At 32.2% G+C, this 13,241-nt stretch overlaps 1 protein-coding gene across 4 annotated transcripts in view; it reads right to left on the bottom strand.

Moving 5' to 3' along the window:
• Positions 1 to 13,241, bottom strand: part of EPHA7 (EPH receptor A7) — a 167,390-nt gene that overhangs the window by 2,497 nt on the left and 151,652 nt on the right. For all 4 annotated transcript variants that reach the window (XM_063097492.1, XM_063097491.1, XM_063097490.1 and 1 more), the window contains exons 11-15: positions 12,525 to 12,710; positions 11,806 to 11,867; positions 10,158 to 10,367; positions 9,316 to 9,465; positions 881 to 1,074 (exon numbers count right to left, since the gene is read on the bottom strand). In XM_063097492.1, the coding sequence (XP_062953562.1) occupies positions 881 to 1,074; positions 9,316 to 9,465; positions 10,158 to 10,367; positions 11,806 to 11,867; positions 12,525 to 12,710 (802 nt within the window). The remainder of the gene's footprint in view (positions 1 to 880; positions 1,075 to 9,315; positions 9,466 to 10,157; positions 10,368 to 11,805; positions 11,868 to 12,524; positions 12,711 to 13,241) is intronic.

The raw sequence follows: 13,241 nt of genomic DNA on the forward strand, positions 1-13,241 counted from the left end.
AAAACCTAAAGCATACAGGCTGCCAAATAACCACAAACTCTTAAATTTCCATTTATTTAGGTGTGATGATCACCAGGTGAGTCTCCTGTGTGTTTTTACAGCCAGCAGTATTTGAAATCAGTAAATACTTGCTCATTTGCTTCTCCAAAAGTAACTGGGAGTAAAAGAAGAACATCTGGCTGTGTTCTAACTTGTTCAAGCCACAAGGGTGCTATTGAGAACATTATGCTTCTGCTGAACTGAGGCACCTTTGTGAGTGCCTTGGGAGTTAATACACTTCTACGAGTGTCTAACCCACCACCCGTACAGACCAGAGCATCAATTACCTGGCAGCTGAAGGTGAATAACAACTAACATGCATTACAATGGAGCAAGCCAAGTGCAAAGAATGGACTGTTTGTAATGGGTATAACTCTTTAATCATGTATTAAATTACTCTTATGAACTAACCTCACAGACTCATTTTACTAAATAACTCAAAGCAAAACAATGAAATAGATAACATGCATATAACAAAAAACAAAATTAGGGCAGCAGTAATAAAAACCCATGTAATAATAATATTGGTCTGAACATGTGAAACGCCACCTTATCACAAAAATTCAGTTTACAAAGTTTTCTAAAAGAGACAGCTAGTGGTATCTATTATAACCTTTAAGAAAAAAGAAAATAATAATTCATAGATTTTCTTTAAAGACTAAATAAGGTAAGCCATCTAAAGATAAATAAAAAAAAAACCTTCTGTCAACACAATATATTTAATATAAATTTATATTTCAACACAAAAGTTAACTAGCCATTGGGGTGGGGTTGAGGAGATAAATGATTTATGTGAATATTTAAATTTCTTCTAGATTTCATTCCCTTAAATATTTCTTACCTACTACAAGTTCCCAGGGGTGTTTTCAGGCTATTTGGGTTTCGAATCATTTTGTCTAGAATTCCGACTATCTGTTCAAACTTTGGCCTTTCAGCACGCTCCTTTTGCCAACAATCCAGCATTAGCTGGTGAAGACCAGCTGGGCAGTCCATGGGTGCTGGTAAGCGATAACCTTCTTCTATTGCTTTTATAACCTAACAGCCAAAAGGACATTAAAAATATTATTGAGGTTCAATTATAATAAAATAAATTGCCTGGTAGGCAAAATTATTTAGATAAGAGTGAGGCACACTTGCTTTGCAAAAGACTGACTTTTTCCCCAAACATCCATGAATATTAAGCATGTTATTAAGGGGTGTATGAAGTGCAGGATATGATGACATTTCCTAGTTAATTCAGCAATAGGGAGCAGCAATTAAGTTCACCCACGGTGCAAGAGATGGAAACGTTTTTAATCCCAGAGGTTTTCATAAGTGAACATGTTATGGAACTATTTTACTTATATACATTTGTGAGTGCACATATTTGCCCATAAATTTTAAAATTCTGCAAGTTGTGAAAATAAATTCTGAAATTCTGAAACTACCCAGAATGAGCCAAAAAAGATACACTTTGCTGAGTTCAGATGACACTTTTAAACAGGATATAAAAATATGTAAATGTACTATGACAGAAAATATTATCAAGCAAACTATTCTTTTAAATAATATGAAGCTTGGTGTCTACTGCTGTAAGACACAGTGGTGTGCTGGAGCCAGTTTGTACTGATTCATGAGAGGTGACTACATCCCTTCCCAACTCCAAATTCAGTGACCTCACACTGGCAGATTGAAATCAGTGTGCAGGAAGGGTTATACTAGAAAATTGAGAAAGGTTAACAATTAGGCTTTCCTACGCAGAGTGCTGGTTTTAAAAATTTTATCAGCACAAACTTCCCTATTTATACCTAATAACAGCATGAGATACTGTTTATATCAAGCTTTGATTGTTAATGATAAATGAAAAAAAAGGCTCTAAAAACATTTGTACACGGCAATCAGAAAGTCTAAAAGTTACATATCATTTGGACCTGGTTTTTTAATTTACATGAAAAACAAAAACAGATCATAAAAATCACAAATTGTTACAAATCTGAGCAGCACAGAAAAAAATAACACGAAGGTAAACAATATAAATAAGAAGGGCTTGTAGAATACTAAAATAATATTTAAGGGGATTAACAAATCCTTTGACAGTAACTGACATAATAACAGTAGAATTTTTTTAAAAAATGACTTTCTAAAAAAAAAAAAAAGAGGTAACCTTGAGTTTTTGAAAAAAATAAGGCCAAAAGCATGCAGACAAAAAGCTGGCTTTAAGAAATGTTGATGACCTTAATATTTTTAGAGAAACATTCTTAAGATGCATGCTGACTTTCAAGAATAGCACATTAAAATGTAAAAGCTTGGAGCATGTAATGAATGAAGTAACTGGCATCAACAATTTTTTGGAGAAAATCTTTTGTATAAGAGGAAAAAAGTCAGACTCCACTTTTTTCTTTAATGTAAGAATAGATGTAAATTCTGAAGTTTAAAAGGTAGATTAATTATAGTAATTTAAAAAGTATTTTTAAGTATAAAATCTTAGCCCAAATTCTCTCCTGATCCCTACGCTGTGTTTCTATCAGTTTACTAGATATCTCACCTGGATTTTCCATAGGTACTCTATATATTAGAAATTGAAATTATTACCTTCCCACCAACCTTTTACTATTTCAATTTAAAAAATTTTTTTTTACTATTTCAATTAATGACACTTACAGTTATCCCAGGCAGAAAGCTGAGCACTGCTTTAGATAACTTCTTTCTCTTATATGCACAGCCTATTAGTCATCACCGTCTGATGATTCTACTTCCTAAATACAACATATACTCACTACTATGAAAAGTAGTTTTACATATATATGTGGAAAGTGATGGAGTCATTATCCCATAGTTAAGTTTTTCAAAGTCTCATACTCTGGGGTGTTTCTTTAAGTACTTTATTTTGAACAGCAATTACGGAGAAAACAGTTTAGTTTTAAGTGACTTTAATCAGAGTTGATACTCAATGTTAATGGGGGTCATATGACAGAATATTTTAAATTTCCCTGTTTATGACTTCCCTGTAATTACAAATGTTGGATAGCACTGTAAACATTTCTCTAAAATATCCCTTTAAAAAGCTATATGTCATACAAACAAACATACAAATGATAATTGCAAATATCACAAAATACAGATATAGGAGAATTTCTATTTTTTAAAAAACTATTTTAAATGCAAAGAATTTCATGTGGTTTTGTATAACATTCCAGTGACAGCACTGTAATTTGGATTCTAAAGTGCTACATGTTAAACAACTTAGATAAAAGTAAAAATAATGTACTTTGGAAAGCTTGGTTAAGTACTGTAAATAGTGGCTCAAGTTGTGAATAAATAAACCAATAACTTCTAAAACTATATGTTCAAAATGACTATACAATAAAAATTGGGAGGGGGCATTTTTTCACTGGAAAAAGAACGGCTTTCCTTATATTTGAAGTCACTTATATTTGAACATGTGCAGTATCTTTCTGATTTGACAGAACTCATTCAAATGCTCATAACGTTAGTTTAGTCCTCATTATTTTCCACAACCTCTTAGCCTATTTCTCTCACTGTAGCTTATCTTCAGGTGTACTGAAAGGAATAACGTAGGTAGAGTGATTTTTCCATTTCTTCTTGCCCTCCAAACAATCTTTTAAAATGTAAATCTAAATCTTATCATGGTCCTCCTGACGTAATACTCTTCAATAGCACTCCAAGCTTTTATGATAACATTTAGGATTTTTTTAGCTTTCAGAACAATATATTCTGAAGTCTTTGTGCCAATGAACAAAGTATAGTACTATTAAATGACTCCCACAGGAATGAAAGAGTTAATGAACCTCTGTAGTTGCCCTATTGTATTACAGATATTTGATGATTTGTATTGTTACAGCAGGGAAACAACATTGATCTCAACACAAAATGAAATTTCCAGCTATGTTCAAACATATAGTGGTTTATAAATTTTTAAAGGAATAGTACCAAATCATGACATTTAAAATAGATGTTTTGGAATGAGAATGGTATTTGGGACCCTAAAGCTCCCATTAATAATCATGCCCCTACCAACATAAGCACTGAAGATACTTGCTGGGAATGCCTCAGACTTTACAGAGCAGTTTGGCATAATCCAAAGTACATCCTTTGAGGATAAACCAGCAGATAGGAGATTTGGGTACAGACTGAACCTCAAGGTTCTCAAGGTTCTCAAGGTTCTGCACTGTTTATTTGGTTAGCCTGCCACAAAAACAACTTATCTGTTAAAGACACAACTAACAATTATAATAAATATTTACTGAATATACTGGGACTCAGAAAATGATGCCCCAAATATGATGCTTTGGCATGCTGAGTGGCTTGAATTAAAGGAAATTGAAAGGCCTCAGAGAAAACTCTCAGAACCAAGGTCTCTCTCTATCTTTCCCCACCCTTGCCTCCTATCTCTCTGATCCTCTTCCCTTACCAAAACACTGGGAGGTACTCTCTGGAATTTCCTTAAAAAAAAAAGTGCAACTGTCTTTAACTCCCTACCTAGGAATCTCATCAAATAACCAGGAAAGATTTACCACCAGAGAAGAGACTGGGAGTCATCACCACACCCAGACAAACTTCTTTTCTATTCTATTGAGGGCAGGTCAGAGACTATATCTGCATAATAAGACAATCTTTGTTCATAGCAAAATTCTGTCCCTCACCTTCCCATCACCTCCTCAGAGCTTAGAGGAACTTTGCTCCAGGTGACTGTTCTTTTGGGCTCATTCATTTCCCCTAAAAATAATTTACTCCTATGCCCCACATGTCCCTTTCTCCTATGAAGAAAGTTATATAAACATATGCACCCATTAGATTTATGGATAATCATTCTCCTAAGATCCCCCCCCCCACCTTGGTGCTTATGTACGTTAAATTAAACAAATTCTGTATGCCTTTTTCTTCTGGTTATTTGCCTTTTGTCAGTTCATTTTCAGCAAACCTTTAGAGGGTGGAGGGGAAGCTTTCTCTTGGCCCCTATAGATTCTCACTGTATAATTGGTACAGTTTTAAACTTGAATGATTTCATTTGATCTTTAAAAATAAAAACCTTATTAGGTAAGTATTATTATACTGATTCTAGAGATAAAGAATCTGAGGCACAGAGAAATAAGTAAAGGGCTGATATCACACAGCTCTTGGTAGAGGTCACAGTTTGACGTAGGCTATCTGACCAAAGCCCATGCTGTTAAGACTGCATTATATTTACAATTAGGAAAACAAAAAGTGCTTTCTGCAAATAGTTTCATATTCTTGGAAACAACAAAACATAGGTTAAAATGGCTGAACCTCCACTTCTTAGAGGATTATGTAATTGCTCACTGAATTCATTTAAAATAACTTTTTGTAAGATTACAGGAAACCCTTCGGATTTGTTTGCCTAGATCTAGCCTTAGTATTATAATAAAAGTCGAAGAAAAACATTCATATGCGATTCTATACCTAGATAGTTCCCAAAGGAATAGGAAGTGATTAGGGTAAATGACATTTTTTAAAAGACCTCTGGGACACAACAGGGACCACGTCTTTGGCATATGCTGTCAAGAAATACCTAGAAATAAAAACAAAAGTTACTTGCTGAGAAGAGTTTCCATATTATTACAGTATGTCTACTGTAATTAAGAGATAAAGGAGCACAGAAAAAAACCATTATAATGGGCCTGTGATAACTCAGAGTGGGATATAAAATGATTGGCTTATGTTCTCTGTTCAATGCTCATTTTCATTTCATTAACCTTACAATAATATGACCCACATTTTATGCAATTACATTTGTTGGACTCCACTTATGGGATTACGGTAAAGTTTAAAAAGAAAAAAAATCACAATTTTGTTTCTATCTTAATATGAGAAAATACAAAGTAATAAATCAGTGGTAACTTTTAAAAGGAAAAATGAGGGCTCACATTTTAGCTGAGAAAAAATTTAGTTACAAGTTATATATCTCCAAAGTTCTTAAATGACTTTTAATGAATGAATTTAAGAAATTATCCTTATGTCCCATATATCTTTAAGGAATCATAAACTTTTTATCATCCTTATGACTACCTACTAATAAAATTAACAATTTATTGGCCTATCTTAAAGTAAGAAAACAATACTTTGTTGAGTACTATAACAAAAAAAATATATACAACCTATGTAATAAAGAATTTAAAAATTTCATAACCTGAAAGTAAAATATTTTATTTGGACTAATCAAGATATAAATTAAATTAAAAGACAGCTGCTGTGAAAACCAAGAAAGTATTTTCAATCTCTGCAATATTCACATTTGACTATATTTACGTACATAAAGCTTTTTCTTTGAAAGGCCATTAACTGAAAGGGCTAACTATCTGCAGATTTTTCAGAGGACCGAAAGTTGAAAATTTATTTGGAAAGCTTAAGCTCTTGATTTCAATAATAAATAATTAGGTTCAATTGATTCCACTGCAGTTAAAACTCAAGAAAGTTACAGGCATATGAAAATACAAATGAGTGCTCATGCATGTGTTAATCAAGGGATAACCTATTTGGGTGTGGGTCTGGTCAAGCACAGACATATTATCTTTTCCTAAGTTTTTCTTGTTCACTGCCCTGTCCAGAGCAAAACTGTAGCCTCCTAACTCAGTGACTTGTACACCACTGCTTTTATATTTCTTCAGAGTGATTACAGAAACCTCACCTTATTCAGCATTCGTCCTGAAATTTTGTGGACTTGCTTAGATATGTAACCATTAATTTACATCTTCTTTTCAGGGTGCCTTATGAAAAGACTTTTAAAATCAAAAGCATTTGAAATTTGAGGGCTTTCTCAAATTCCTGACAAATTCTTAGTGACTAAGTTTAAACAATTTAAAGTGAATTGGTTCATATAATAAATCCCTCTAGTCTAATTAAAAAAATATATATATATACACACACACACACTTGAAAATCTGATTAAGGCATATTTCCCAGAAAAAGCAATATATTCACATATATACAGGAGTTCCCACGTGTATCATGGCATTCACAGAGCTCCTAAATCTCTCCATGAACCCCGACCGGAGACTACAAGTAAAAAAGCTTTTACCTAGAAAATTTTATCCCAGAATGAAATTCAGTATTTTGAATTATCCAGTTTTTCTCGATTTGAATATTCAAAATTAAATGTGTTTGCTCAAATAGCACTTTAACAGCATAATTACAAAATAATGAGTATTACCTGAGAAGAGGTATATTAATATCAATTTCTCTATAGAAACTGAGCTATATAGGTAGCTCTTACTACCATACAAACCTGTGTCCAAATTTAATAATTAATTCAGACTTTCAAAATTAAAAAAAGAAAGACAGTGCCAAATATTCTAGGTCAGAACTAAACTTCTTGGTAGACATAACAATTTCATTTGATCAATAAGAATATTTGTTAATCCTTGGTATAATGATCCTATGGTTATGATGTTCATTTTCAAGAAAAATAATACTAAGGAAATTTTATAAATTAAAATTAGAGATATGTATTTTTTCCTCCTTAACCATTTCTATGACTCGTTTTTGGAAGTTAAGTAAACTTTGAATTTAAGTTATCTTCTATTCATGTCAGTCCCCTTCTGTTTGAATCTAGTACAGAAGGAAGGTGTCAAAAATAAAACTACAGAGTGTCTAGGGAATGTAAATATTTTTCTTTCTCTGCCCCAAGGATTTGTTTGCCCACATTTTGACAGTCCATGAAATCTTTGACACTGAGACCTGTCAAATATTAACTACTTTGCCTCTGCCAAACAAACTCATCATTTAGACTTTTATTTTTGAAAAAAAAAGAAAAAGTTTCATGTCATCACTCAATAAGACTAAAAGAATTAACCAATTTAAAACTTCCCCTTTTCAGGCTGTGAACTTTTTAGTTAATGTGGAAATTTATAAGTAAGCATACCAAAAATAACCTTACCAACAAGACTGTGAACAGTCTTACTTTAGTTGCCTAAAAATAGCTATTTACATATTTTAAGAGCCATAAGAACTTGATATGGGCGATTCTAAAATTGAAAATAAAGACATTGACTTAATAGAAAAATTTTCATGTTCTCTATTTTGCAAAATAACTCAGTTTTAACTTAACTTCTATTGCTCTCCATGCTTTAATAACTCCAAGAGTTAACTACTCCAAACCAGCTTGCTAGTCAGATCCTTTTTATAAACAGCAATGTAGACTTTCCTTAAGCACTACTAATTTTTACTCCACTCTCCAAGAACCTGCATTTGTATCATTTCCAAACTCCTTCCAAAAAGCCTTTCATCAGTTTGCCCCAACCTAATCTCCATTTCCAATTAGTACCAGTGTATTGCGTCACTGTTATATGAAAGTGGGTCCCACTACACCTCACTAAATCTTTGCTTCTGGACTTGCTAATGTGCTCCATTGGAGAATTCTTTCATCAGTTATGAACCATGGTCTTTTCCAGATTTCTAGTTCAATTCAGGGCACTTTCCTAAACTTCATCCTTGCTCTACATTTTTCTAAATTTCACTCATATTTTCTATAGATTGAACTACATGAATCTGCCAATATTTGAATAGTAATTTTATGAAATATTAACTTGTAGTTATGCTACATTGTTTTATAAATGGTCTCCTGGGTGTGAAATGAATACCCCCATGGACTTCCACCCGCTTCTTTTCTCAAAGGATAATAAAATGCTTTATGTTTTTGTATGCCCTCATGGCTAGAGGGTATACAAATTTAATAATTCTTATCTTTTTAAAAAAATTTCAAAGGATATTCCCATTAGGATTACATTCTAAAACATCACTATGAAACATTACCAATATTGATCATAAAATCTAGACTATTCCATGAAATTAAAATTTAATTAAACCAATAAAAACAATAGACAATTTAAACAGATTTTTTCAGAACATTAAAAGAAAAAGAAAGATAAGCTTCAAGGACAAAAGAAAACACAGCCTTGCTTCCCCTCCTCTCCACTTGTGATTCTTTAACTCATGTGACTCACCCACTACAACTGTGCAAGCACAGCATCATTATCTTTATTAAGGAGGAAATATCCTTTGTAGGTTTCTACTGTGTCCACAGAATTTAAATAAAAAAAGAGAAAGTAATCCTTCAAAATTAAAACCGAAATAAAATTAATGAACTACTAATTTATGGCAATTGTTGTGGTAATTTGTAATAATAATTGTGGAAAACTAAGTAAGCATATTTTTATAATCCTATAAAAATTTCTTCTCAATAAGCCATTACCTACACATTCCAATATTAATGAATACTAATGTATTAAATCCTTTTTGTTTAAATAGAGTAACACCTACATCTTGATTTGACATGTCCCAGTAAGGTCTTTCTCCATAAGACATAACTTCCCACATGACTATTCCATAGCTCCATACATCACTGGCTGACGTGAATTTCCGGTACTGGATAGCTTCAGGTGCTGTCCACCTTACAGGGATTTTCCCACCCTATTATAAAAAGAAATTGACATTTTAAACATGTATAATAACTTATAAATCATTTATGGCAATACCAAAAAAGCTACTAATAAGTATTTGTATATGTGGTTGGTAAGTCAGCAGCATTAGGTCTATTCACCATGGATCTCTCTATGTGTATTTAAAGTTACTTATTTGTTTTTTAGAAACTCATTACAAGTTTTCATTTTTAAGGCAACTCAACTTAATGGGCCTTGTGTGGTCTTAGGGCAAGAGGCTAGTAAAAAGACAATGACAAATTAGGCAAAGTTACTAGTAAAATGGAATGAAATATGGGGTATTTAAATAAATCCTCACGTATTTTCTTTTTTTGTAAGTTCACAAAAGCTATAAGAATCAGCAGTTACTATTCTTTAAAAATCTTTATTTACATGTGTTTATATTTTTCTGCTACAGTATGAGTGCTGGTAATTAGATGTTGTTGTATGTAACTGTATATTATTTATATGAACATCCCAATATAAGGTAAGTATATTATAATTCTTCTCTTCTTAGCCTATATGTCGATTGTAAAAATAAATACATAATAATTCCTCTAAAAGGGAAAAACAGCAACCACAAAAAGTTGAGATCAATTTCCATCTTTTCTCCTATTTATTTTTGCTTTCTTGGTAGGAGTATCTTAGGAATATGAAGAAGCACAGTAACAGACTTTTTCTTACAGTAGTTGTATAGACAGCTTCTGGATCATCCTCTATAACTCGGGACAGGCCGAAATCTGACACCTTACAAACAAGATTGCTGTTGACAAGAATATTTCGAGCTGCAAGGTCCCTGTGAACATATCCCATATCGGCCAAATATCTCATTCCAGCAGCAATTCCTCTCAGCATTCCTACTAACTGAATGACTGTAAATTGCCCATCATGTTTCTGCAGAAAGACACAAATGCAGTTACCTATACTTTAAAAGGGACAAAAATCACTATGAAAATGTCTACATACTAGTCCTTTACCATTATATAATAGGAATTGTTAATTAATTTTCTATATAATACAGACACTTGTGAAAAACATAACACGAGGTGATTTAACTGACAGCCAAATAAAATAAAATAGACTTTTGGAAATTATTTAGTTACCTATATTAATTTGTTATTTTAAGAATAATAGTTTGAGATTATACAAGTCCAAAAGTATAGGCTTTTAAGACAAAGTTAGGCAATGGAATATCCCAAAAATATTACCTATGACAGCTAAGTATTTGCCCCACATGGCACAAAAATTTATAAATAACCTAAAAACATATAAAGGAATGAATACACATATATTAAGATTTTTTTCTCCAAATGGTACAAAAAGGAAAAGAAAACAATATTTGAACCAAAATGAAGTACAAAATGATTATAGCACTGACTTTGTTTTCACTTCATTCCTTTCTTTGTTTTGCAATAGGTAGCAACATTACCTGAAACAAAGATTCTCTAAGATAGATATACTAGCAAATGCGATTGAGAACTGTGTACAACGAGACTGGCCTCAATATATTTCTAATCCGTTGTTGACCCACAGATTTCTCTGAGTACAAACATGCTATAGGAAGGATGATGATTTCAACTGATGAACTTTGTAGGTGATGCTCAAAAGAGCTGATAGTTATGCATATTATAATAATGCAGCAATGAAAGTTTCTCTAAATCCTGATTGCCTATAAAACTGAGTTGGATGTCATTCCAGATCATGTAAAATAACTTTATATGTCCTCTTATTTTTTAGATTATTTTCTCTTTGCCATTTGGAAAAAAATATTAACTTGTGTTCATATTATTAGGTGAAAAGCCTCTGAGAATAAAAATATTTATATTTATACATTTAAAATATATCACTTACAAAATAATCACATACCATTAATTTAAAAAAAAAATGTTAGCAATTATGCATTTTATGTTCAGTGTTCACATAACAATATTATAGAAATAGTTCTACAGGGCAGAGTAGGATCTTAATGTCAACATCGAATGGTTATCTCACTTTTTAGACTTCTCTGTATTTTTTCAATATTTCATTTACAATTGTATATGCTGTTCTACAACATGTATTCATGTTACAGGGCTTCAGGAATCCTCTATACTTCAGGTAATGGTATTGATGGAAACCATTTTTTTAAACCACATTGTGTCAACTAAATACTCAAGAGATTCCAGTTTAATTCAGTCTGGGTCTCTGATTATCAATCTGATTTTCACAGATAATTTTCTGAACTCTTACACTATATACTGTTCAAATTTTACATTGCAAAAAAAAAGTTCATGAAATTATATTGGCAACATGCATAGTATATTTAGAATGCAAGGAAAATTCTGGTACTCACTCTGAGAAATGCATCTAGGGCTCCATTTTCCATGAATTCTATTACAATCATAACTGGTTTCCCTAAAATAAAAAAAAACACACAACAACAAAAAAAAAAAAATAAAAGAGAGAGACAGAGAGAGAGAGAGAGAGAGAGAGAGAGAGAGAGAGAGAGAGAAAACAATGTTGTTTCAGAAGCCATAACCTAAACTTCAGGGTTATTCCCTCTCTCATCTTAGATAAAACACATGGCGTTCTTTTGAAAGACTGCATAGGCGAGATGTGAATGTTTCTAATGTTTCTAGTGTTGCTGTTAAGCTCAGAGTCATTAAATGTCTGCTTGTGATGGTCACAATTCACAAAATTAAACTGTGCAAATAGAAGTCAGTGTGTTCTTCTGGCTCCTCCTTTGTGAACAAAACTCTGAGAAAATGACACTTTATTTAAAATGTAAAGACTAACTGTATAACTTTTATGGCTCTGGAAGCTCACAAAAACATTTATAAGTTGTTCCATCTATCTATAAGATATATTCTTCATCTCTAACCTTGCATTCATTTTTCCTGATTTTTCTTTTCCTGAGGTGGTAGCACAAAAGAATTGTTTTATACCAAGAACATCATTGATTTGGAATATGAAATATGTTCACAATTTCACTTTTAAAAAAATTATGTACACAATAATATTCATTTCTGACAATTAGTCCATTTGATTAATAAAAGTTATAACTATATCTACCTCTTGTAACAACCCCTTCCAAATGGACAACATTTGGGTGGTCAAACTGCCCCATGATGCTTGCTTCGCACAGAAAGTCTCTCCTTTGTTTTTCTGTGTAACCAACTTTCAGAGTTTTGATGGCTACCGCAACATCTCTTTTCCCTGGAAGTTTCAAACGACCACTGCAGACTTCTCCAAATTCTCCTGAAGTAACAGAACAAGCAGGTGTATTTTAATTTCTGAAATATTTCCTTTATCAAAGTAAATGCATTATATTCTTTAAAATCTTTTAAAAAAAATAATACAGTATTTTCATAAATACTTTGCAAAGCTCTCCAAGTTATAGCAAACACATTCCCATAGATGGGTGATTCTCTTCCCCAGACACAATGAAGTTGTTTAGGAAAAGAATGGCATGGATGAAATTTTAGCTCATTCATAGAAGTTAAGCTTTCCTAAACTGTGTGGTACACAGACTATTATTTTTCAATGGGATTAACAAACATTCTTTCCAAGTCGACATTTAGATTTGAAATACGCTATATAACCTACACTGCCTACCTAAAGGATAAGGGCACATTATCAAATTCTAACCATTGCTACTGCTTTTAAAGTTTAAGAAGCAAATATTTATCAAAGATTTAAAAGAGTGGAAATTATATGCACTATATCTATTAGATTTAAGGGAATTGGATCCCGAAATGTATAATTATTATGAAAATACATTGTAAATAT

Source organism: Cynocephalus volans, chromosome 5, assembly GCF_027409185.1.
Source record: "Cynocephalus volans isolate mCynVol1 chromosome 5, mCynVol1.pri, whole genome shotgun sequence".
Classification (NCBI taxonomy): domain Eukaryota; kingdom Metazoa; phylum Chordata; class Mammalia; order Dermoptera; family Cynocephalidae; genus Cynocephalus; species Cynocephalus volans.